Consider the following 25515-nt stretch of genomic DNA (forward strand, 5'->3'; position numbering starts at 1 on the left):
TGGTAGCTACCCTTGCCTTCTCACCTCGGCATGCTTCTAGAAAAAAGATTTGGCTTCCTCCAAGAGAGATTTTTTCTTTGAGGATCCTAAACCCGGATCCCTCTAGGCTAGGTAACAGAGAATTCTGGCTAATTTGGACGTTGGTACATGCCCGCTAGCTACCTTTGCCTCCACCACATTTTACTTAGGGAAAATTTTTCCTTACCTGCGTTAGTTCTGGAAAAGCAGCTTACCTGTCTGGTATTTGTTACCTGCCTGTGTCTGCATGTCCTGTAGCTCTCACGGATTAGCTCAAATTGCACGGAGCTTCCCCAGGTTTTTCTCCATTTGTTGAGGTCTGGTCCTGTTTGCCCCTTAAGGCTCCTTCCAAGCATCTCATTGAGCCTTTCCTTTTCGCATTCTCTGAACACAGCTGAAACCTCGGCTTGCTGCCTCAAACTCCTCCAAGGCTGTTGCTCTAGTTCGTTTGTGTCCATTGGTGTAGGTTCCCAACCCTGCAACAATGGAATAGACAGTGTTTGTTTCCTTTTGTTTTGTTTGGGTGTTTCTTTGCATTACGACCTTTTCTTTCTTTGGTCTTTCCTTCAATCCTACCACTTTTGTTACTTTGAATCTCCTCTTAGTTTTGTTGTTTCTTTGCTTTTTTCAAACATCAGCACCCCACCCCATATTCCTTGTGCACCGCCTCCCTCATAGAATCCTACAATGCCTGGGGTTGGAAGGGACCTTAAAGACCATCCAGCTCGAGCCCACCTGCACTGGTGCCCCAGGACCCTGTTGGGAGCCGCATGTCTGGGCTGGGGCCAGCTCTGCCTTGGGGGTGACTGAGGCTGTGCCTGTCAGCCCTGCACTGGGACATGGCGGTTGCCTAGCACCACTCTGGGTCACAATATGCACTGCCCCTCACAGCACAGGGCTGCCATGTGGTCACGGTCCCTGTCCTTGGCTTCCCAAGGAGCTGCGTCCCCATGCTTGGTCCTGAGCGAGGTGCTGCATGTGCGAGTCCAGGAGTCCCCAAGTGCCACAGGGCGGACTTCTCTCTCTTTCCCCTGGAGATGAACACTCTCTTTTGGTTCCACCATACCTCTGCCCCTGAGAAGCTCCACAGCCAGGACGTCCATGGCCCAGCTCTCTCAAGCTCACGGCTGGGCTGTCCTGCCCCAGGGGGTCCTGACAGGTGCCTGGAGCACACTGGAAAAGTTGGGCCTACATGCCTTAGTTCTGAACAAAAGCAGCATACCCAGGCTGTGCCAAACCCTCTTTGGGCATCAGAACAGAATCTTGAAGTCTGCGGTGCCCAGAGTGAAACCTTTTTCTTCATTCTTTATAAAATGAACATTAAAGTTAACTCTTAAAAAGATAAGGAGCTTGAGGAAGTACATACTAAACATAGAAGATTATAATACTCAATTTTTTGCCCAAATTATGCTCATTGTCATCCCAGGGTGGGACAGATAAGCTTAGGATATAAAAGTGTTAGCAGGTAGTGGTAAAAAAATTCATGACAGCAAAACCCTAGAGTGAGGAAAAAGGGAGAGCTGGGGGGAGCGGGTGGGGAGAGGGCAGAAGGAATAATTGAAAACCTAGAAGAGGCAGTCGATGTTCTGTGCTCCTTCTCCACCAAGACAGGGACACCTCCTTGGTAAGCTCTGCACCTTCACCTTCACTTTGGTGAGGAATACCTGCGATAGCATTTATACGTTAAATAAACATATTAACTGCCTATAGGGTTAGTGGCATAGATTCATTTTAGCTGCCTATTGGGTCAGTGGAATAGACCCACAAGAAAGAGGACAATCCCTTCTCATGAAGACCTCAGGGTTCTCCCATTTGGCTGCATCTGTTCAAAAACCAGCCTGCATACAAGCGATGCAGGAGAAGGATCTCTTACGGAGATCCCCAAAGCAAGCCCTGATTCAGCTGGCAAGGTTAACTCCCCCTTACCTGTGGCCTCCCAGACACCATAAAGACACACGTAGCTAGTGTCCAAGACCACATACAAACTGCCTGTGCTAGGAATGCTGCCCTGGATGCCACACAGCTGGCTGATCTTCTTTGCCAAAACTTTGTGGCTACCTCCACATACAGATTTAGTTTGGGATCCTCTCCTCAGATCGCTTCCGGGGAGGTACCTGACAACTTTGGCCAGTTTTCGAGGGAGCTACCTGCCTGGGTACCTTCACTTCCCTTCGCTCATCTTGTTTTGCAAAACTTCTGGGCTAGCTCCAAATACACAACTGCTTGTCAATACCAGCTGAAGACCCCTCCGCGTTAAGTTCCTCACAATTTTGGCTCTACTTTGGAGGTAGCTGCATGCCTGCTGGCTACCATTGCCTCCTCCAGGGAAGCTTCTGCAAATGTTTGGGATTCTGCCTGAGAAACATTTAGCTCTGGGTACCGGCTGCAAAGCCCTTCAGGGTAGGGACACCACAAGTTCGGCCAAGTTTAGAGGGAAGTGTATGCCTGGTAGCTACCCTTGCCTTCTCACCTCGGCATGCTTCTAGAAAAAAGACTTGGCTTCCTCCAAGAGAGATTTTTTCTTGGTGGATCCTAAACTCGGATCCCTCTAGGCTAGCTAACAGAGAATTTTGCCTAATTCAGAGGTTGCTACATGCCCGGTAGCTACCTTTGCCTCCACCACATTGTACTTATGCAAAATTCTGTGTTACCTGCACAAGTTCTGGAAAAGCAGGACACCCGTATGGGGGATCTACCTGAAGTCTGGCCAAATTGGGAAGTACGTGCATGCCCAGTAGCTACCCGTTCCTCCTCCCAGGCATACTTGGTGAAAGTTTTGGGGCTCTTCCAGAGAGAGAGGGACTTGTGGATTCGGTCCGCAGACCCCTTCAGGCTACGTACCCGACAACATTGGCCAATTTTGGAGGGAGGTGCATGCCAAGAGGCTTCTCTTGCCTCTGGCTCATCTTGGTTGCCAAAACTTTGTGGCTACCTCCACATACAGATTTAGTTTGGGATCCTCTCCTCAGATCGCTTCAGGGGAGGTACCTGACAACTTTGGCCAGTTTTCGAGGGAGCTACCTGCCTGGGTACCTTCACTTCCCTTCGCTCATCTTGTTTTGCAAAACTTCTGGGCTAGCTCCAAATACACAACTGCTTGTCAATACCAGCTGAAGACCCCTCCGCGTTAAGTTCCTCACAATTTTGGCTCTACTTTGGAGGTAGCTGCATGCCTGCTGGCTACCATTGCCTCCTCCAGGGAAGCTTCTGCAAATGTTTGGGATTCTGCCTGAGAAACATTTAGCTCTGGGTACCGGCTGCAAAGCCCTTCAGGGTAGGGACACCACAAGTTCGGCCAAGTTTAGAGGGAAGTGTATGCCTGGTAGCTACCCTTGCCTTCTCACCTCGGCATGCTTCTAGAAAAAAGACTTGGCTTCCTCCAAGAGAGATTTTTTCTTTGTGGATCCTAAACTCGGATCCCTCTAGGCTAGCTAACAGAGAATTTTGCCTAATTCAGAGGTTGCTACATGCCCGGTAGCTACCTTTGCCTCCACCACATTGTACTTATGCAAAATTCTGTGTTACCTGCACAAGTTCTGGAAAAGCAGGACACCCGTATGGGGGATCTACCTGAAGTCTGGCCAAATTGGGAAGTACGTGCATGCCCAGTAGCTACCCGTTCCTCCTCCCAGGCATACTTGGTGAAAGTTTTGGGGCTCTTCCAGAGAGAGAGGGACTTGTGGATTCGGTCCGCAGACCCCTTCAGGCTACGTACCCGACAACATTGGCCAATTTTGGAGGGAGGTGCATGCCAAGAGGCTTCTCTTGCCTCTGGCTCATCTTGGTTGCCAAAACTTTGTGGCTACCTCCACATACAGATTTAGTTTGGGATCCTCTCCTCAGATCGCTTCAGGGGAGGTACCTGACAACTTTGGCCAGTTTTCGAGGGAGCTACCTGCCTGGGTACCTTCACTTCCCTTCGCTCATCTTGTTTTGCAAAACTTCTGGGCTAGCTCCAAATACACAACTGCTTGTCAATACCAGCTGAAGACCCCTCCGCGTTAAGTTCCTCACAATTTTGGCTCTACTTTGGAGGTAGCTGCATGCCTGCTGGCTACCATTGCCTCCTCCAGGGAAGCTTCTGCAAATGTTTGGGATTCTGCCTGAGAAACATTTAGCTCTGGGTACCGGCTGCAAAGCCCTTCAGGGTAGGGACACCACAAGTTCGGCCAAGTTTAGAGGGAAGTGTATGCCTGGTAGCTACCCTTGCCTTCTCACCTCGGCATGCTTCTAGAAAAAAGACTTGGCTTCCTCCAAGAGAGATTTTTTCTTTGTGGATCCTCAACTCGGATCCCTCTAGGCTAGCTAACAGAGAATTTTGCCTAATTCAGAGGTTGCTACATGCCCGGTAGCTACCTTTGCCTCCACCACATTGTACTTATGCAAAATTCTGTGTTACCTGCACAAGTTCTGGAAAAGCAGGACACCCGTATGGGGGATCTACCTGAAGTCTGGCCAAATTGGGAAGTACGTGCATGCCCAGTAGCTACCCGTTCCTCCTCCCAGGCATACTTGGTGAAAGTTTTGGGGCTCTTCCAGAGAGAGAGGGACTTGTGGATTCGGTCCGCAGACCCCTTCAGGCTACGTACCCGACAACATTGGCCAATTTTGGAGGGAGGTGCATGCCAAGAGGCTTCTCTTGCCTCTGGCTCATCTTGGTTGCCAAAACTTTGTGGCTACCTCCACATACAGATTTAGTTTGGGATCCTCTCCTCAGATCGCTTCAGGGGAGGTACCTGACAACTTTGGCCAGTTTTCGAGGGAGCTACCTGCCTGGGTACCTTCACTTCCCTTCGCTCATCTTGTTTTGCAAAACTTCTGGGCTAGCTCCAAATACACAACTGCTTGTCAATACCAGCTGAAGACCCCTCCGCGTTACGTCCCTCTCAACTTTGGCCCTACTTTGGACGTAGCTGCATGCCTGCTAGCAACCATCGCTTCCTCCACAAAAGTTTCTCAAAATGTATGGGATTCTGCCTGAGACACATTTAGCTCTGGGTACCAGCTGCAAAGCCCTTCAGGGTAGGGACACCACAAGTTCGGCCAAGTTTACAGGGAAGTGTATGCCTGGTAGCTACCCTTGCCTTCTCACCTCGGCATGCTTCTAGAAAAAAGATTTGGCTTCCTCCAAGAGAGATTTTTTCTTTGAGGATCCTAAACCCGGATCCCTCTAGGCTAGGTAACAGAGAATTCTGGCTAATTTGGACGTTGGTACAGGCCCGCTAGCTACCTTTGCCTCCACCACATTTTACTTAGGGAAAATTTTTCCTTACCTGCGTTAGTTCTGGAAAAGCAGCTTACCTGTCTGGTATTTGTTACCTGCCTGTGTCTGCATGTCCTGTAGCTCTCACGGATTAGCTCAAATTGCACGGAGCTTCCCCAGGTTTTTCTCCATTTGTTGAGGTCTGGTCCTGTTTGCCCCTTAAGGCTCCTTCCAAGCATCTCATTGAGCCTTTCCTTTTCGCATTCTCTGAACACAGCTGAAACCTCGGCTTGCTGCCTCAAACTCCTCCAAGGCTGTTGCTCTAGTTCGTTTGTGTCCATTGGTGTAGGTTCCCAACCCTGCAACAATGGAATAGACAGTGTTTGTTTCCTTTTGTTTTGTTTGGGTGTTTCTTTGCATTACGACCTTTTCTTTCTTTGGTCTTTCCTTCAATCCTACCACTTTTGTTACTTTGAATCTCCTCTTAGTTTTGTTGTTTCTTTGCTTTTTTCAAACATCAGCACCCCACCCCATATTCCTTGTGCACCGCCTCCCTCATAGAATCCTACAATGCCTGGGGTTGGAAGGGACCTTAAAGACCATCCAGCTCGAGCCCACCTGCACTGGTGCCCCAGGACCCTGTTGGGAGCCGCATGTCTGGGCTGGGGCCAGCTCTGCCTTGGGGGTGACTGAGGCTGTGCCTGTCAGCCCTGCACTGGGACATGGCGGTTGCCTAGCACCACTCCGGGTCACAATATGCACTGCCCCTCACAGCACAGGGCTGCCATGTGGTCACGGTCCCTGTCCTTGGCTTCCCAAGGAGCTGCGTCCCCATGCTTGGTCCTGAGCGAGGTGCTGCATGTGCGAGTCCAGGAGTCCCCAAGTGCCACAGGGCGGACTTCTCTCTCTTTCCCCTGGAGATGAACACTCTCTTTTGGTTCCACCATACCTCTGCCCCTGAGAAGCTCCACAGCCAGGACGTCCATGGCCCAGCTCTCTCAAGCTCACGGCTGGGCTGTCCTGCCCCAGGGGGTCCTGACAGGTGCCTGGAGCACACTGGAAAAGTTGGGCCTACATGCCTTAGTTCTGAACAAAAGCAGCATACCCAGGCTGTGACAAACCCTCTTTGGGCATCAGAACAGAATCTTGAAGTCTGCGGTGCCCAGAGTGAAACCTTTTTCTTCATTCTTTATAAAATGAACATTAAAGTTAACTCTTAAAAAGATAAGGAGCTTGAGGAAGTACATACTAAACATAGAAGATTATAATACTCAATTTTTTGCCCAAATTATGCTCATTGTCATCCCAGGGTGGGACAGATAAGCTTAGGATATAAAAGTGTTAGCAGGTAGTGGTAAAAAAATTAATGACAGCAAAACCCTAGAGTGAGGAAAAAGGGAGAGCTGGGGGGAGCGGGTGGGGAGAGGGCAGAAGGAATAATTGAAAACCTAGAAGAGGCAGTCGATGTTCTGTGCTCCTTCTCCACCAAGACAGGGACACCTCCTTGGTAAGCTCTGCACCTTCACCTTCACTTTGGTGAGGAATACCTGCGATAGCATTTATACGTTAAATAAACATATTAACTGCCTATAGGGTTAGTGGCATAGATTCATTTTAGCTGCCTATTGGGTCAGTGGAATAGACCCACAAGAAAGAGGACAATCCCTTCTCATGAAGACCTCAGGGTTCTCCCATTTGGCTGCATCTGTTCAAAAACCAGCCTGCATACAAGCGATGCAGGAGAAGGATCTCTTACGGAGATCCCCAAAGCAAGCCCTGATTCAGCTGGCAAGGTTAACTCCCCCTTACCTGTGGCCTCCCAGACACCATAAAGACACACGTAGCTAGTGTCCAAGACCACATACAAACTGCCTGTGCTAGGAATGCTGCCCTGGATGCCACACAGCTGGCTGATCTTCTTTGCCAAAACTTTGTGGCTACCTCCACATACAGATTTAGTTTGGGATCCTCTCCTCAGATCGCTTCCGGGGAGGTACCTGACAACTTTGGCCAGTTTTCGAGGGAGCTACCTGCCTGGGTACCTTCACTTCCCTTCGCTCATCTTGTTTTGCAAAACTTTTGGGCTAGCTCCAAATACACAACTGCTTGTCAATACCAGCTGAAGACCCCTCCGCGTTAAGTTCCTCACAATTTTGGCTCTACTTTGGAGGTAGCTGCATGCCTGCTGGCTACCATTGCCTCCTCCAGGGAAGCTTCTGCAAATGTTTGGGATTCTGCCTGAGAAACATTTAGCTCTGGGTACCGGCTGCAAAGCCCTTCAGGGTAGGGACACCACAAGTTCGGCCAAGTTTAGAGGGAAGTGTATGCCTGGTAGCTACCCTTGCCTTCTCACCTCGGCATGCTTCTAGAAAAAAGACTTGGCTTCCTCCAAGAGAGATTTTTTCTTTGTGGATCCTCAACTCGGATCCCTCTAGGCTAGCTAACAGAGAATTTTGCCTAATTCAGAGGTTGCTACATGCCCGGTAGCTACCTTTGCCTCCACCACATTGTACTTATGCAAAATTCTGTGTTACCTGCACAAGTTCTGGAAAAGCAGGACACCCGTATGGGGGATCTACCTGAAGTCTGGCCAAATTGGGAAGTACGTGCATGCCCAGTAGCTACCCGTTCCTCCTCCCAGGCATACTTGGTGAAAGTTTTGGGGCTCTTCCAGAGAGAGAGGGACTTGTGGATTCGGTCCGCAGACCCCTTCAGGCTACGTACCCGACAACATTGGCCAATTTTGGAGGGAGGTGCATGCCAAGAGGCTTCTCTTGCCTCTGGCTCATCTTGGTTGCCAAAACTTTGTGGCTACCTCCACATACAGATTTAGTTTGGGATCCTCTCCTCAGATCGCTTCAGGGGAGGTACCTGACAACTTTGGCCAGTTTTCGAGGGAGCTACCTGCCTGGGTACCTCCACTTCCCTTCGCTCATCTTGTTTTGCAAAACTTCTGGGCTAGCTCCAAATACACAACTGCTTGTCAATACCAGCTGAAGACCCCTCCGCGTTACGTCCCTCTCAACTTTGGCCCTACTTTGGACGTAGCTGCATGCCTGCTAGCAACCATCGCTTCCTCCACAAAAGTTTCTCAAAATGTATGGGATTCTGCCTGAGACACATTTAGCTCTGGGTACCAGCTGCAAAGCCCTTCAGGGTAGGGACACCACAAGTTTGGCCAAGTTTACAGGGAAGTGTATGCCTGGTAGCTACCCTTGCCTTCTCACCTCGGCATGCTTCTAGAAAAAAGATTTGGCTTCCTCCAAGAGAGATTTTTTCTTTGAGGATCCTAAACCCGGATCCCTCTAGGCTAGGTAACAGAGAATTCTGGCTAATTTGGACGTTGGTACAGGCCCGCTAGCTACCTTTGCCTCCACCACATTTTACTTAGGGAAAATTTTTCCTTACCTGCGTTAGTTCTGGAAAAGCAGCTTACCTGTCTGGTATTTGTTACCTGCCTGTGTCTGCATGTCCTGTAGCTCTCACGGATTAGCTCAAATTGCACGGAGCTTCCCCAGGTTTTTCTCCATTTGTTGAGGTCTGGTCCTGTTTGCCCCTTAAGGCTCCTTCCAAGCATCTCATTGAGCCTTTCCTTTTCGCATTCTCTGAACACAGCTGAAACCTCGGCTTGCTGCCTCAAACTCCTCCAAGGCTGTTGCTCTAGTTCGTTTGTGTCCATTGGTGTAGGTTCCCAACCCTGCAACAATGGAATAGACAGTGTTTGTTTCCTTTTGTTTTGTTTGGGTGTTTCTTTGCATTACGACCTTTTCTTTCTTTGGTCTTTCCTTCAATCCTACCACTTTTGTTACTTTGAATCTCCTCTTAGTTTTGTTGTTTCTTTGCTTTTTTCAAACATCAGCACCCCACCCCATATTCCTTGTGCACCGCCTCCCTCATAGAATCCTACAATGCCTGGGGTTGGAAGGGACCTTAAAGACCATCCAGCTCGAGCCCACCTGCACTGGTGCCCCAGGACCCTGTTGGGAGCCGCATGTCTGGGCTGGGGCCAGCTCTGCCTTGGGGGTGACTGAGGCTGTGCCTGTCAGCCCTGCACTGGGACATGGCGGTTGCCTAGCACCACTCTGGGTCACAATATGCACTGCCCCTCACAGCACAGGGCTGCCATGTGGTCACGGTCCCTGTCCTTGGCTTCCCAAGGAGCTGCGTCCCCATGCTTGGTCCTGAGCGAGGTGCTGCATGTGCGAGTCCAGGAGTCCCCAAGTGCCACAGGGCGGACTTCTCTCTCTTTCCCCTGGAGATGAACACTCTCTTTTGGTTCCACCATACCTCTGCCCCTGAGAAGCTCCACAGCCAGGACGTCCATGGCCCAGCTCTCTCAAGCTCACGGCTGGGCTGTCCTGCCCCAGGGGGTCCTGACAGGTGCCTGGAGCACACTGGAAAAGTTGGGCCTACATGCCTTAGTTCTGAACAAAAGCAGCATACCCAGGCTGTGCCAAACCCTCTTTGGGCATCAGAACAGAATCTTGAAGTCTGCGGTGCCCAGAGTGAAACCTTTTTCTTCATTCTTTATAAAATGAACATTAAAGTTAACTCTTAAAAAGATAAGGAGCTTGAGGAAGTACATACTAAACATAGAAGATTATAATACTCAATTTTTTGCCCAAATTATGCTCATTGTCATCCCAGGGTGGGACAGATAAGCTTAGGATATAAAAGTGTTAGCAGGTAGTGGTAAAAAAATTAATGACAGCAAAACCCTAGAGTGAGGAAAAAGGGAGAGCTGGGGGGAGCGGGTGGGGAGAGGGCAGAAGGAATAATTGAAAACCTAGAAGAGGCAGTCGATGTTCTGTGCTCCTTCTCCACCAAGACAGGGACACCTCCTTGGTAAGCTCTGCACCTTCACCTTCACTTTGGTGAGGAATACCTGCGATAGCATTTATACGTTAAATAAACATATTAACTGCCTATAGGGTTAGTGGCATAGATTCATTTTAGCTGCCTATTGGGTCAGTGGAATAGACCCACAAGAAAGAGGACAATCCCTTCTCAGGAAGACCTCAGGGTTCTCCCATTTGGCTGCATCTGTTCAAAAACCAGCCTGCATACAAGCGATGCAGGAGAAGGATCTCTTACGGAGATCCCCAAAGCAAGCCCTGATTCAGCTGGCAAGGTTAACTCCCCCTTACCTGTGGCCTCCCAGACACCATAAAGACACACGTAGCTAGTGTCCAAGACCACATACAAACTGCCTGTGCTAGGAATGCTGCCCTGGATGCCACACAGCTGGCTGATCTTCTTTGCCAAAACTTTGTGGCTACCTCCACATACAGATTTAGTTTGGGATCCTCTCCTCAGATCGCTTCCGGGGAGGTACCTGACAACTTTGGCCAGTTTTCGAGGGAGCTACCTGCCTGGGTACCTTCACTTCCCTTCGCTCATCTTGTTTTGCAAAACTTCTGGGCTAGCTCCAAATACACAACTGCTTGTCAATACCAGCTGAAGACCCCTCCGCGTTAAGTCCCTCACAATTTTGGCTCTACTTTGGAGGTAGCTGCATGCCTGCTGGCTACCATTGCCTCCTCCAGGGAAGCTTCTGCAAATGTTTGGGATTCTGCCTGAGAAACATTTAGCTCTGGGTACCGGCTGCAAAGCCCTTCAGGGTAGGGACACCACAAGTTCGGCCAAGTTTAGAGGGAAGTGTATGCCTGGTAGCTACCCTTGCCTTCTCACCTCGGCATGCTTCTAGAAAAAAGACTTGGCTTCCTCCAAGAGAGATTTTTTCTTTGTGGATCCTCAACTCGGATCCCTCTAGGCTAGCTAACAGAGAATTTTGCCTAATTCAGAGGTTGCTACATGCCCGGTAGCTACCTTTGCCTCCACCACATTGTACTTATGCAAAATTCTGTGTTACCTGCACAAGTTCTGGAAAAGCAGGACACCCGTATGGGGGATCTACCTGAAGTCTGGCCAAATTGGGAAGTACGTGCATGCCCAGTAGCTACCCGTTCCTCCTCCCAGGCATACTTGGTGAAAGTTTTGGGGCTCTTCCAGAGAGAGAGGGACTTGTGGATTCGGTCCGCAGACCCCTTCAGGCTACGTACCCGACAACATTGGCCAATTTTGGAGGGAGGTGCATGCCAAGAGGCTTCTCTTGCCTCTGGCTCATCTTGGTTGCCAAAACTTTGTGGCTACCTCCACATACAGATTTAGTTTGGGATCCTCTCCTCAGATCGCTTCAGGGGAGGTACCTGACAACTTTGGCCAGTTTTCGAGGGAGCTACCTGCCTGGGTACCTTCACTTCCCTTCGCTCATCTTGTTTTGCAAAACTTTTGGGCTAGCTCCAAATACACAACTGCTTGTCAATACCAGCTGAAGACCCCTCCGCGTTAAGTTCCTCACAATTTTGGCTCTACTTTGGAGGTAGCTGCATGCCTGCTGGCTACCATTGCCTCCTCCAGGGAAGCTTCTGCAAATGTTTGGGATTCTGCCTGAGAAACATTTAGCTCTGGGTACCGGCTGCAAAGCCCTTCAGGGTAGGGACACCACAAGTTCGGCCAAGTTTAGAGGGAAGTGTATGCCTGGTAGCTACCCTTGCCTTCTCACCTCGGCATGCTTCTAGAAAAAAGACTTGGCTTCCTCCAAGAGAGATTTTTTCTTTGTGGATCCTAAACTCGGATCCCTCTAGGCTAGCTAACAGAGAATTTTGCCTAATTCAGAGGTTGCTACATGCCCGGTAGCTACCTTTGCCTCCACCACATTGTACTTATGCAAAATTCTGTGTTACCTGCACAAGTTCTGGAAAAGCAGGACACCCGTATGGGGGATCTACCTGAAGTCTGGCCAAATTGGGAAGTACGTGCATGCCCAGTAGCTACCCGTTCCTCCTCCCAGGCATACTTGGTGAAAGTTTTGGGGCTCTTCCAGAGAGAGAGGGACTTGTGGATTCGGTCCGCAGACCCCTTCAGGCTACGTACCCGACAACATTGGCCAATTTTGGAGGGAGGTGCATGCCAAGAGGCTTCTCTTGCCTCTGGCTCATCTTGGTTGCCAAAACTTTGTGGCTACCTCCACATACAGATTTAGTTTGGGATCCTCTCCTCAGATCGCTTCAGGGGAGGTACCTGACAACTTTGGCCAGTTTTCGAGGGAGCTACCTGCCTGGGTACCTTCACTTCCCTTCGCTCATCTTGTTTTGCAAAACTTCTGGGCTAGCTCCAAATACACAACTGCTTGTCAATACCAGCTGAAGACCCCCCCGCGTTAAGTCCCTCACAATTTTGGCTCTACTTTGGAGGTAGCTGCATGCCTGCTGGCTACCATTGCCTCCTCCAGGGAAGCTTCTGCAAATGTTTGGGATTCTGCCTGAGAAACATTTAGCTCTGGGTACCGGCTGCAAAGCCCTTCAGGGTAGGGACACCACAAGTTCGGCCAAGTTTAGAGGGAAGTGTATGCCTGGTAGCTACCCTTGCCTTCTCACCTCGGCATGCTTCTAGAAAAAAGACTTGGCTTCCTCCAAGAGAGATTTTTTCTTTGTGGATCCTAAACTCGGATCCCTCTAGGCTAGCTAACAGAGAATTTTGCCTAATTCAGAGGTTGCTACATGCCCGGTAGCTACCTTTGCCTCCACCACATTGTACTTATGCAAAATTCTGTGTTACCTGCACAAGTTCTGGAAAAGCAGGACACCCGTATGGGGGATCTACCTGAAGTCTGGCCAAATTGGGAAGTACGTGCATGCCCAGTAGCTACCCGTTCCTCCTCCCAGGCATACTTGGTGAAAGTTTTGGGGCTCTTCCAGAGAGAGAGGGACTTGTGGATTCGGTCCGCAGACCCCTTCAGGCTACGTACCCGACAACATTGGCCAATTTTGGAGGGAGGTGCATGCCAAGAGGCTTCTCTTGCCTCTGGCTCATCTTGGTTGCCAAAACTTTGTGGCTACCTCCACATACAGATTTAGTTTGGGATCCTCTCCTCAGATCGCTTCAGGGGAGGTACCTGACAACTTTGGCCAGTTTTCGAGGGAGCTACCTGCCTGGGTACCTTCACTTCCCTTCGCTCATCTTGTTTTGCAAAACTTCTGGGCTAGCTCCAAATACACAACTGCTTGTCAATACCAGCTGAAGACCCCCCCGCGTTAAGTCCCTCACAATTTTGGCTCTACTTTGGAGGTAGCTGCATGCCTGCTGGCTACCATTGCCTCCTCCAGGGAAGCTTCTGCAAATGTTTGGGATTCTGCCTGAGAAACATTTAGCTCTGGGTACCGGCTGCAAAGCCCTTCAGGGTAGGGACACCACAAGTTCGGCCAAGTTTAGAGGGAAGTGTATGCCTGGTAGCTACCCTTGCCTTCTCACCTCGGCATGCTTCTAGAAAAAAGACTTGGCTTCCTCCAAGAGAGATTTTTTCTTTGTGGATCCTAAACTCGGATCCCTCTAGGCTAGCTAACAGAGAATTTTGCCTAATTCAGAGGTTGCTACATGCCCGGTAGCTACCTTTGCCTCCACCACATTGTACTTATGCAAAATTCTGTGTTACCTGCACAAGTTCTGGAAAAGCAGGACACCCGTATGGGGGATCTACCTGAAGTCTGGCCAAATTGGGAAGTACGTGCATGCCCAGTAGCTACCCGTTCCTCCTCCCAGGCATACTTGGTGAAAGTTTTGGGGCTCTTCCAGAGAGAGAGGGACTTGTGGATTCGGTCCGCAGACCCCTTCAGGCTACGTACCCGACAACATTGGCCAATTTTGGAGGGAGGTGCATGCCAAGAGGCTTCTCTTGCCTCTGGCTCATCTTGGTTGCCAAAACTTTGTGGCTACCTCCACATACAGATTTAGTTTGGGATCCTCTCCTCAGATCGCTTCAGGGGAGGTACCTGACAACTTTGGCCAGTTTTCGAGGGAGCTACCTGCCTGGGTACCTTCACTTCCCTTCGCTCATCTTGTTTTGCAAAACTTCTGGGCTAGCTCCAAATACACAACTGCTTGTCAATACCAGCTGAAGACCCCCCCGCGTTAAGTCCCTCACAATTTTGGCTCTACTTTGGAGGTAGCTGCATGCCTGCTGGCTACCATTGCCTCCTCCAGGGAAGCTTCTGCAAATGTTTGGGATTCTGCCTGAGAAACATTTAGCTCTGGGTACCGGCTGCAAAGCCCTTCAGGGTAGGGACACCACAAGTTCGGCCAAGTTTAGAGGGAAGTGTATGCCTGGTAGCTACCCTTGCCTTCTCACCTCGGCATGCTTCTAGAAAAAAGACTTGGCTTCCTCCAAGAGAGATTTTTTCTTTGTGGATCCTAAACTCGGATCCCTCTAGGCTAGCTAACAGAGAATTTTGCCTAATTCAGAGGTTGCTACATGCCCGGTAGCTACCTTTGCCTCCACCACATTGTACTTATGCAAAATTCTGTGTTACCTGCACAAGTTCTGGAAAAGCAGGACACCCGTATGGGGGATCTACCTGAAGTCTGGCCAAATTGGGAAGTACGTGCATGCCCAGTAGCTACCCGTTCCTCCTCCCAGGCATACTTGGTGAAAGTTTTGGGGCTCTTCCAGAGAGAGAGGGACTTGTGGATTCGGTCCGCAGACCCCTTCAGGCTACGTACCCGACAACATTGGCCAATTTTGGAGGGAGGTGCATGCCAAGAGGCTTCTCTTGCCTCTGGCTCATCTTGGTTGCCAAAACTTTGTGGCTACCTCCACATACAGATTTAGTTTGGGATCCTCTCCTCAGATCGCTTCAGGGGAGGTACCTGACAACTTTGGCCAGTTTTCGAGGGAGCTACCTGCCTGGGTACCTTCACTTCCCTTCGCTCATCTTGTTTTGCAAAACTTCTGGGCTAGCTCCAAATACACAACTGCTTGTCAATACCAGCTGAAGACCCCCCCGCGTTAAGTCCCTCACAATTTTGGCTCTACTTTGGAGGTAGCTGCATGCCTGCTGGCTACCATTGCCTCCTCCAGGGAAGCTTCTGCAAATGTTTGGGATTCTGCCTGAGAAACATTTAGCTCTGGGTACCGGCTGCAAAGCCCTTCAGGGTAGGGACACCACAAGTTCGGCCAAGTTTAGAGGGAAGTGTATGCCTGGTAGCTACCCTTGCCTTCTCACCTCGGCATGCTTCTAGAAAAAAGACTTGGCTTCCTCCAAGAGAGATTTTTTCTTTGTGGATCCTAAACTCGGATCCCTCTAGGCTAGCTAACAGAGAATTTTGCCTAATTCAGAGGTTGCTACATGCCCGGTAGCTACCTTTGCCTCCACCACATTGTACTTATGCAAAATTCTGTGTTACCTGCACAAGTTCTGGAAAAGCAGGACACCCGTATGGGGGATCTACCTGAAGTCTGGCCAAATTGGGAAGTACGTGCATGCCCAGTAGCTACCCGTTCCTCCTCCCAGGCATACTTGGTGAAAGTTTTGGGGCTCTTCCAGAGAGAGAGGGACTTGTGGATTCGGTCCGCAGACCCCTTCAGGCTACGTACCCGACAACATTGGCCAATTTTGGAGGGAGGTGCATGCCAAGAGGCTTCTCTTGCCTCTGGCTCATCTTGGTTGCCAAAACTTTGTGGCTACCTCCACATACAGATTTAGTTTGGGATCCTCTCCTCAGATCGCTTCAGGGGAGGTACCTGACAACTTTGGCCAGTTTTCGAGGGAGCTACCTGCCTGGGTACCTTCACTTCCCTTCGCTCATCTTGTTTTGCAAAACTTCTGGGCTAGCTCCAAATACACAACTGCTTGTCAATACCAGCTGAAGACCCCCCCGCGTTAAGTCCCTCACAATTTTGGCTCTACTTTGGAGGTAGCTGCATGCCTGCTGGCTACCATTGCCTCCTCCAGGGAAGCTTCTGCAAATGTTTGGGATTCTGCCTGAGAAACATTTAGCTCTGGGTACCGGCTGCAAAGCCCTTCAGGGTAGGGACACCACAAGTTCGGCCAAGTTTAGAGGGAAGTGTATGCCTGGTAGCTACCCTTGCCTTCTCACCTCGGCATGCTTCTAGAAAAAAGACTTGGCTTCCTCCAAGAGAGATTTTTTCTTTGTGGATCCTAAACTCGGATCCCTCTAGGCTAGCTAACAGAGAATTTTGCCTAATTCAGAGGTTGCTACATGCCCGGTAGCTACCTTTGCCTCCACCACATTGTACTTATGCAAAATTCTGTGTTACCTGCACAAGTTCTGGAAAAGCAGGACACCCGTATGGGGGATCTACCTGAAGTCTGGCCAAATTGGGAAGTACGTGCATGCCCAGTAGCTACCCGTTCCTCCTCCCAGGCATACTTGGTGAAAGTTTTGGGGCTCTTCCAGAGAGAGAGGGACTTGTGGATTCGGTCCGCAGACCCCTTCAGGCTACGTACCCGACAACATTGGCCAATTTTGGAGGGAGGTGCATGCCAAGAGGCTTCTCTTGCCTCTGGCTCATCTTGGTTGCCAAAACTTTGTGGCTACCTCCACATACAGATTTAGTTTGGGATCCTCTCCTCAGATCGCTTCAGGGGAGGTACCTGACAACTTTGGCCAGTTTTCGAGGGAGCTACCTGCCTGGGTACCTTCACTTCCCTTCGCTCATCTTGTTTTGCAAAACTTTTGGGCTAGCTCCAAATACACAACTGCTTGTCAATACCAGCTGAAGACCCCCCCGCGTTAAGTCCCTCACAATTTTGGCTCTACTTTGGAGGTAGCTGCATGCCTGCTGGCTACCATTGCCTCCTCCAGGGAAGCTTCTGCAAATGTTTGGGATTCTGCCTGAGAAACATTTAGCTCTGGGTACCGGCTGCAAAGCCCTTCAGGGTAGGGACACCACAAGTTCGGCCAAGTTTAGAGGGAAGTGTATGCCTGGTAGCTACCCTTGCCTTCTCACCTCGGCATGCTTCTAGAAAAAAGACTTGGCTTCCTCCAAGAGAGATTTTTTCTTTGTGGATCCTAAACTCGGATCCCTCTAGGCTAGCTAACAGAGAATTTTGCCTAATTCAGAGGTTGCTACATGCCCGGTAGCTACCTTTGCCTCCACCACATTGTACTTATGCAAAATTCTGTGTTACCTGCACAAGTTCTGGAAAAGCAGGACACCCGTATGGGGGATCTACCTGAAGTCTGGCCAAATTGGGAAGTACGTGCATGCCCAGTAGCTACCCGTTCCTCCTCCCAGGCATACTTGGTGAAAGTTTTGGGGCTCTTCCAGAGAGAGAGGGACTTGTGGATTCGGTCCGCAGACCCCTTCAGGCTACGTACCCGACAACATTGGCCAATTTTGGAGGGAGGTGCATGCCAAGAGGCTTCTCTTGCCTCTGGCTCATCTTGGTTGCCAAAACTTTGTGGCTACCTCCACATACAGATTTAGTTTGGGATCCTCTCCTCAGATCGCTTCAGGGGAGGTACCTGACAACTTTGGCCAGTTTTCGAGGGAGCTACCTGCCTGGGTACCTTCACTTCCCTTCGCTCATCTTGTTTTGCAAAACTTCTGGGCTAGCTCCAAATACACAACTGCTTGTCAATACCAGCTGAAGACCCCCCCGCGTTAAGTCCCTCACAATTTTGGCTCTACTTTGGAGGTAGCTGCATGCCTGCTGGCTACCATTGCCTCCTCCAGGGAAGCTTCTGCAAATGTTTGGGATTCTGCCTGAGAAACATTTAGCTCTGGGTACCGGCTGCAAAGCCCTTCAGGGTAGGGACACCACAAGTTCGGCCAAGTTTAGAGGGAAGTGTATGCCTGGTAGCTACCCTTGCCTTCTCACCTCGGCATGCTTCTAGAAAAAAGACTTGGCTTCCTCCAAGAGAGATTTTTTCTTTGTGGATCCTAAACTCGGATCCCTCTAGGCTAGCTAACAGAGAATTTTGCCTAATTCAGAGGTTGCTACATGCCCGGTAGCTACCTTTGCCTCCACCACATTGTACTTATGCAAAATTCTGTGTTACCTGCACAAGTTCTGGAAAAGCAGGACACCCGTATGGGGGATCTACCTGAAGTCTGGCCAAATTGGGAAGTACGTGCATGCCCAGTAGCTACCCGTTCCTCCTCCCAGGCATACTTGGTGAAAGTTTTGGGGCTCTTCCAGAGAGAGAGGGACTTGTGGATTCGGTCCGCAGACCCCTTCAGGCTACGTACCCGACAACATTGGCCAATTTTGGAGGGAGGTGCATGCCAAGAGGCTTCTCTTGCCTCTGGCTCATCTTGGTTGCCAAAACTTTGTGGCTACCTCCACATACAGATTTAGTTTGGGATCCTCTCCTCAGATCGCTTCAGGGGAGGTACCTGACAACTTTGGCCAGTTTTCGAGGGAGCTACCTGCCTGGGTACCTTCACTTCCCTTCGCTCATCTTGTTTTGCAAAACTTCTGGGCTAGCTCCAAATACACAACTGCTTGTCAATACCAGCTGAAGACCCCCCCGCGTTAAGTCCCTCACAATTTTGGCTCTACTTTGGAGGTAGCTGCATGCCTGCTGGCTACCATTGCCTCCTCCAGGGAAGCTTCTGCAAATGTTTGGGATTCTGCCTGAGAAACATTTAGCTCTGGGTACCGGCTGCAAAGCCCTTCAGGGTAGGGACACCACAAGTTCGGCCAAGTTTAGAGGGAAGTGTATGCCTGGTAGCTACCCTTGCCTTCTCACCTCGGCATGCTTCTAGAAAAAAGACTTGGCTTCCTCCAAGAGAGATTTTTTCTTTGTGGATCCTAAACTCGGATCCCTCTAGGCTAGCTAACAGAGAATTTTGCCTAATTCAGAGGTTGCTACATGCCCGGTAGCTACCTTTGCCTCCACCACATTGTACTTATGCAAAATTCTGTGTTACCTGCACAAGTTCTGGAAAAGCAGGACACCCGTATGGGGGATCTACCTGAAGTCTGGCCAAATTGGGAAGTACGTGCATGCCCAGTAGCTACCCGTTCCTCCTCCCAGGCATACTTGGTGAAAGTTTTGGGGCTCTTCCAGAGAGAGAGGGACTTGTGGATTCGGTCCGCAGACCCCTTCAGGCTACGTACCCGACAACATTGGCCAATTTTGGAGGGAGGTGCATGCCAAGAGGCTTCTCTTGCCTCTGGCTCATCTTGGTTGCCAAAACTTTGTGGCTACCTCCACATACAGATTTAGTTTGGGATCCTCTCCTCAGATCGCTTCAGGGGAGGTACCTGACAACTTTGGCCAGTTTTCGAGGGAGCTACCTGCCTGGGTACCTTCACTTCCCTTCGCTCATCTTGTTTTGCAAAACTTCTGGGCTAGCTCCAAATACACAACTGCTTGTCAATACCAGCTGAAGACCCCCCCGCGTTAAGTCCCTCACAATTTTGGCTCTACTTTGGAGGTAGCTGCATGCCTGCTGGCTACCATTGCCTCCTCCAGGGAAGCTTCTGCAAATGTTTGGGATTCTGCCTGAGAAACATTTAGCTCTGGGTACCGGCTGCAAAGCCCTTCAGGGTAGGGACACCACAAGTTCGGCCAAGTTTAGAGGGAAGTGTATGCCTGGTAGCTACCCTTGCCTTCTCACCTCGGCATGCTTCTAGAAAAAAGACTTGGCTTCCTCCAAGAGAGATTTTTTCTTTGTGGATCCTAAACTCGGATCCCTCTAGGCTAGCTAACAGAGAATTTTGCCTAATTCAGAGGTTGCTACATGCCCGGTAGCTACCTTTGCCTCCACCACATTGTACTTATGCAAAATTCTGTGTTACCTGCACAAGTTCTGGAAAAGCAGGACACCCGTATGGGGGATCTACCTGAAGTCTGGCCAAATTGGGAAGTACGTGCATGCCCAGTAGCTACCCGTTCCTCCTCCCAGAGAAAGTTTTGCCTAATTCAGAGGTTGCTACATGCAGCTACCTTTGCCTCCACCACATTGTACTTATGCAAAATTCTGTGTTACCTGCACAAGTTCTGGAAAAGCAGGACACCCGTATGGGGGATCTACCTGAAGTCTGGCCAAATTGGGAAGTACGTGCATGCCCAGTAGCTACCCGTTCCTCCTCCCAGGCATACTTGGTGAAAGTTTTGGGGCTCTTCCAGAGAGAGAGGGACTTGTGGATTCGGTCCGCAGACCCCTTCAGGCTACGTACCCGACAACATTGGCCAATTTTGGAGGGAGGTGCATGCCAAGAGGCTTCTCTTGCCTCTGGCTCATCTTGGTTGCCAAAACTTTGTGGCTACCTCCACATACAGATTTAGTTTGGGATCCTCTCCTCAGATCGCTTCAGGGGAGGTACCTGACAACTTTGGCCAGTTTTCGAGGGAGCTACCTGCCTGGGTACCTTCACTTCCCTTCGCTCATCTTGTTTTGCAAAACTTCTGGGCTAGCTCCAAATACACAACTGCTTGTCAATACCAGCTGAAGACCCCCCCGCGTTAAGTCCCTCACAATTTTGGCTCTACTTTGGAGGTAGCTGCATGCCTGCTGGCTACCATTGCCTCCTCCAGGGAAGCTTCTGCAAATGTTTGGGATTCTGCCTGAGAAACATTTAGCTCTGGGTACCGGCTGCAAAGCCCTTCAGGGTAGGGACACCACAAGTTCGGCCAAGTTTAGAGGGAAGTGTATGCCTGGTAGCTACCCTTGCCTTCTCACCTCGGCATGCTTCTAGAAAAAAGACTTGGCTTCCTCCAAGAGAGATTTTTTCTTTGTGGATCCTAAACTCGGATCCCTCTAGGCTAGCTAACAGAGAATTTTGCCTAATTCAGAGGTTGCTACATGCCCGGTAGCTACCTTTGCCTCCACCACATTGTACTTATGCAAAATTCTGTGTTACCTGCACAAGTTCTGGAAAAGCAGGACACCCGTATGGGGGATCTACCTGAAGTCTGGCCAAATTGGGAAGTACGTGCATGCCCAGTAGCTACCCGTTCCTCCTCCCAGGCATACTTGGTGAAAGTTTTGGGGCTCTTCCAGAGAGAGAGGGACTTGTGGATTCGGTCCGCAGACCCCTTCAGGCTACGTACCCGACAACATTGGCCAATTTTGGAGGGAGGTGCATGCCAAGAGGCTTCTCTTGCCTCTGGCTCATCTTGGTTGCCAAAACTTTGTGGCTACCTCCACATACAGATTTAGTTTGGGATCCTCTCCTCAGATCGCTTCAGGGGAGGTACCTGACAACTTTGGCCAGTTTTCGAGGGAGCTACCTGCCTGGGTACCTTCACTTCCCTTCGCTCATCTTGTTTTGCAAAACTTCTGGGCTAGCTCCAAATACACAACTGCTTGTCAATACCAGCTGAAGACCCCCCCGCGTTAAGTCCCTCACAATTTTGGCTCTACTTTGGAGGTAGCTGCATGCCTGCTGGCTACCATTGCCTCCTCCAGGGAAGCTTCTGCAAATGTTTGGGATTCTGCCTGAGAAACATTTAGCTCTGGGTACCGGCTGCAAAGCCCTTCAGGGTAGGGACACCACAAGTTCGGCCAAGTTTAGAGGGAAGTGTATGCCTGGTAGCTACCCTTGCCTTCTCACCTCGGCATGCTTCTAGAAAAAAGACTTGGCTTCCTCCAAGAGAGATTTTTTCTTTGTGGATCCTAAACTCGGATCCCTCTAGGCTAGCTAACAGAGAATTTTGCCTAATTCAGAGGTTGCTACATGCCCGGTAGCTACCTTTGCCTCCACCACATTGTACTTATGCAAAATTCTGTGTTACCTGCACAAGTTCTGGAAAAGCAGGACACCCGTATGGGGGATCTACCTGAAGTCTGGCCAAATTGGGAAGTACGTGCATGCCCAGTAGCTACCCGTTCCTCCTCCCAGGCATACTTGGTGAAAGTTTTGGGGCTCTTCCAGAGAGAGAGGGACTTGTGGATTCGGTCCGCAGACCCCTTCAGGCTACGTACCCGACAACATTGGCCAATTTTGGAGGGAGGTGCATGCCAAGAGGCTTCTCTTGCCTCTGGCTCATCTTGGTTGCCAAAACTTTGTGGCTACCTCCACATACAGATTTAGTTTGGGATCCTCTCCTCAGATCGCTTCAGGGGAGGTACCTGACAACTTTGGCCAGTTTTCGAGGGAGCTACCTGCCTGGGTACCTTCACTTCCCTTCGCTCATCTTGTTTTGCAAAACTTCTGGGCTAGCTCCAAATACACAACTGCTTGTCAATACCAGCTGAAGACCCCTCCGCGTTAAGTCCCTCACAATTTTGGCTCTACTTTGGAGGTAGCTGCATGCCTGCTGGCTACCATTGCCTCCTCCAGGGAAGCTTCTGCAAATGTTTGGGATTCTGCCTGAGAAACATTTAGCTCTGGGTACCGGCTGCAAAGCCCTTCAGGGTAGGGACACCACAAGTTCGGCCAAGTTTAGAGGGAAGTGTATGCCTGGTAGCTACCCTTGCCTTCTCACCTCGGCATGCTTCTAGAAAAAAGACTTGGCTTCCTCCAAGAGAGATTTTTTCTTTGTGGATCCTAAACTCGGATCCCTCTAGGCTAGCTAACAGAGAATTTTGCCTAATTCAGAGGTTGCTACATGCCCGGTAGCTACCTTTGCCTCCACCACATTGTACTTATGCAAAATTCTGTGTTACCTGCACAAGTTCTGGAAAAGCAGGACACCCGTATGGGGGATCTACCTGAAGTCTGGCCAAATTGGGAAGTACGTGCATGCCCAGTAGCTACCCGTTCCTCCTCCCAGGCATACTTGGTGAAAGTTTTGGGGCTCTTCCAGAGAGAGAGGGACTTGTGGATTCGGTCCGCAGACCCCTTCAGGCTACGTACCCGACAACATTGGCCAATTTTGGAGGGAGGTGCATGCCAAGAGGCTTCTCTTGCCTCTGGCTCATCTTGGTTGCCAAAACTTTGTGGCTACCTCCACATACAGATTTAGTTTGGGATCCTCTCCTCAGATCGCTTCAGGGGAGGTACCTGACAACTTTGGCCAGTTTTCGAGGGAGCTACCTGCCTGGGTACCTTCACTTCCCTTCGCTCATCTTGTTTTGCAAAACTTCTGGGCTAGCTCCAAATACACAACTGCTTGTCAATACCAGCTGAAGACCCCCCCGCGTTAAGTCCCTCACAATTTTGGCTCTACTTTGGAGGTAGCTGCATGCCTGCTGGCTACCATTGCCTCCTCCAGGGAAGCTTCTGCAAATGTTTGGGATTCTGCCTGAGAAACATTTAGCTCTGGGTACCGGCTGCAAAGCCCTTCAGGGTAGGGACACCACAAGTTCGGCCAAGTTTAGAGGGAAGTGTATGCCTGGTAGCTACCCTTGCCTTCTCACCTCGGCATGCTTCTAGAAAAAAGACTTGGCTTCCTCCAAGAGAGATTTTTTCTTTGTGGATCCTAAACTCGGATCCCTCTAGGCTAGCTAACAGAGAATTTTGCCTAATTCAGAGGTTGCTACATGCCCGGTAGCTACCTTTGCCTCCACCACATTGTACTTATGCAAAATTCTGTGTTACCTGCACAAGTTCTGGAAAAGCAGGACACCCGTATGGGGGATCTACCTGAAGTCTGGCCAAATTGGGAAGTACGTGCATGCCCAGTAGCTACCCGTTCCTCCTCCCAGGCATACTTGGTGAAAGTTTTGGGGCTCTTCCAGAGAGAGAGGGACTTGTGGATTCGGTCCGCAGACCCCTTCAGGCTACGTACCCGACAACATTGGCCAATTTTGGAGGGAGGTGCATGCCAAGAGGCTTCTCTTGCCTCTGGCTCATCTTGGTTGCCAAAACTTTGTGGCTACCTCCACATACAGATTTAGTTTGGGATCCTCTCCTCAGATCGCTTCAGGGGAGGTACCTGACAACTTTGGCCAGTTTTCGAGGGAGCTACCTGCCTGGGTACCTTCACTTCCCTTCGCTCATCTTGTTTTGCAAAACTTCTGGGCTAGCTCCAAATACACAACTGCTTGTCAATACCAGCTGAAGACCCCTCCGCGTTACGTCCCTCTCAACTTTGGCCCTACTTTGGACGTAGCTGCATGCCTGCTAGCAACCATCGCTTCCTCCACAAAAGTTTCTCAAAATGTATGGGATTCTGCCTGAGACACATTTAGCTCTGGGTACCAGCTGCAAAGCCCTTCAGGGTAGGGACACCACAAGGTTGGCCAAGTTTACAGGGAAGTGTATGCCTGGTAGCTACCCTTGCCTTCTCACCTCGGCATGCTTCTAGAAAAAAGATTTGGCTTCCTCCAAGAGAGATTTTTTCTTTGAGGATCCTAAACCCGGATCCCTCTAGGCTAGGTAACAGAGAATTCTGGCTAATTTGGACGTTGGTACAGGCCCGCTAGCTACCTTTGCCTCCACCACATTTTACTTAGGGAAAATTTTTCCTTACCTGCTTTAGTTCTGGAAAAGCAGCTTACCTGTCTGGTATTTGTTACCTGCCTGTGTCTGCATGTCCTGTAGCTCTCACGGATTAGCTCAAATTGCACGGAGCTTCCCCAGGTTTTTCTCCATTTGTTGAGGTCTGGTCCTGTTTGCCCCTTAAGGCTCCTTCCAAGCATCTCATTGAGCCTTTCCTTTTCGCATTCTCTGAACACAGCTGAAACCTCGGCTTGCTGCCTCAAACTCCTCCAAGGCTGTTGCTCTAGTTCGTTTGTGTCCATTGGTGTAGGTTCCCAACCCTGCAACAATGGAATAGACAGTGTTTGTTTCCTTTTGTTTTGTTTGGGTGTTTCTTTGCATTACGACCTTTTCTTTCTTTGGTCTTTCCTTCAATCCTACCACTTTTGTTACTTTGAATCCTCCTCTTAGTTTTGTTGTTTCTTTGCTTTTTTCAAACATCAGCACCCCACCCCATATTCCTTGTGCACCGCCTCCCTCATAGAATCCTACAATGCCTGGGGTTGGAAGGGACCTTAAAGACCATCCAGCTCGAGCCCACCTGCACTGGTGCCCCAGGACCCTGTTGGGAGCCGCACGTCTGGGCTGGGGCCAGCTCTGCCTTGGGGGTGACTGAGGCTGTGCCTGTCAGCCCTGCACTGGGACATGGCGGTTGCCTAGCACCACTCTGGGTCACAATATGCACTGCCCCTCACAGCACAGGGCTGCCATGTGGTCACGGTCCCTGTCCTTGGCTTCCCAAGGAGCTGCGTCCCCATGCTTGGTCCTGAGCGAGGTGCTGCATGTGCGAGTCCAGGAGTCCCCAAGTGCCACAGGGCGGACTTCTCTCTCTTTCCCCTGGAGATGAACACTCTCTTTTGGTTCCACCATACCTCTGCCCCTGAGAAGCTCCACAGCCAGGACGTCCATGGCCCAGCTCTCTCAAGCTCACGGCTGGGCTGTCCTGCCCCAGGGGGTCCTGACAGGTGCCTGGAGCACACTGGAAAAGTTGGGCCTACATGCCTTAGTTCTGAACAAAAGCAGCATACCCAGGCTGTGCCAAACCCTCTTTGGGCATCAGAACAGAATCTTGAAGTCTGCGGTGCCCAGAGTGAAACCTTTTTCTTCATTCTT

General features: G+C 50.3%; 1 protein-coding gene across 1 annotated transcript; it reads right to left on the bottom strand.

The window, feature by feature from the left end:
* LOC136786553 (uncharacterized) lies at positions 1 to 25017 on the bottom strand. Its single transcript, XM_066978977.1, has 5 exons — positions 24944 to 25017; positions 24441 to 24683; positions 8676 to 8918; positions 5338 to 5580; positions 1 to 494 (listed from the first exon to the last, which is right to left on the bottom strand). Exons 2-5 carry the CDS (start codon positions 24663 to 24665, stop codon positions 159 to 161), a joined length of 1047 nt encoding a protein of 348 aa, XP_066835078.1. The 5' UTR covers positions 24666 to 24683; positions 24944 to 25017; the 3' UTR covers positions 1 to 158.
* Positions 25018 to 25515: the final 498 nt, after the last annotated feature.

The sequence above is a fragment of the Anser cygnoides genome, chromosome 17 (genome assembly GCF_040182565.1).
Source record: "Anser cygnoides isolate HZ-2024a breed goose chromosome 17, Taihu_goose_T2T_genome, whole genome shotgun sequence".
NCBI lineage: Eukaryota > Metazoa > Chordata > Aves > Anseriformes > Anatidae > Anser > Anser cygnoides.

Excerpts from the sequence above, each read along its gene's own strand:
- LOC136786553 (XM_066978977.1), bottom strand. The coding sequence starts at position 24,665 with ATGGACACAAACGAACTAGAGCAACAGCCTTGGAGGAGTTTGAGGCAG. Across the intron at positions 8,919-24,440 it reads GGACATGCAGACACAGGCAG|GGTTGGGAACCTACACCAAT; the intron begins GTAACAAATACC and ends CCATTGTTGCAG. Across the intron at positions 5,581-8,675 it reads GGACATGCAGACACAGGCAG|GGTTGGGAACCTACACCAAT; the intron begins GTAACAAATACC and ends CCATTGTTGCAG.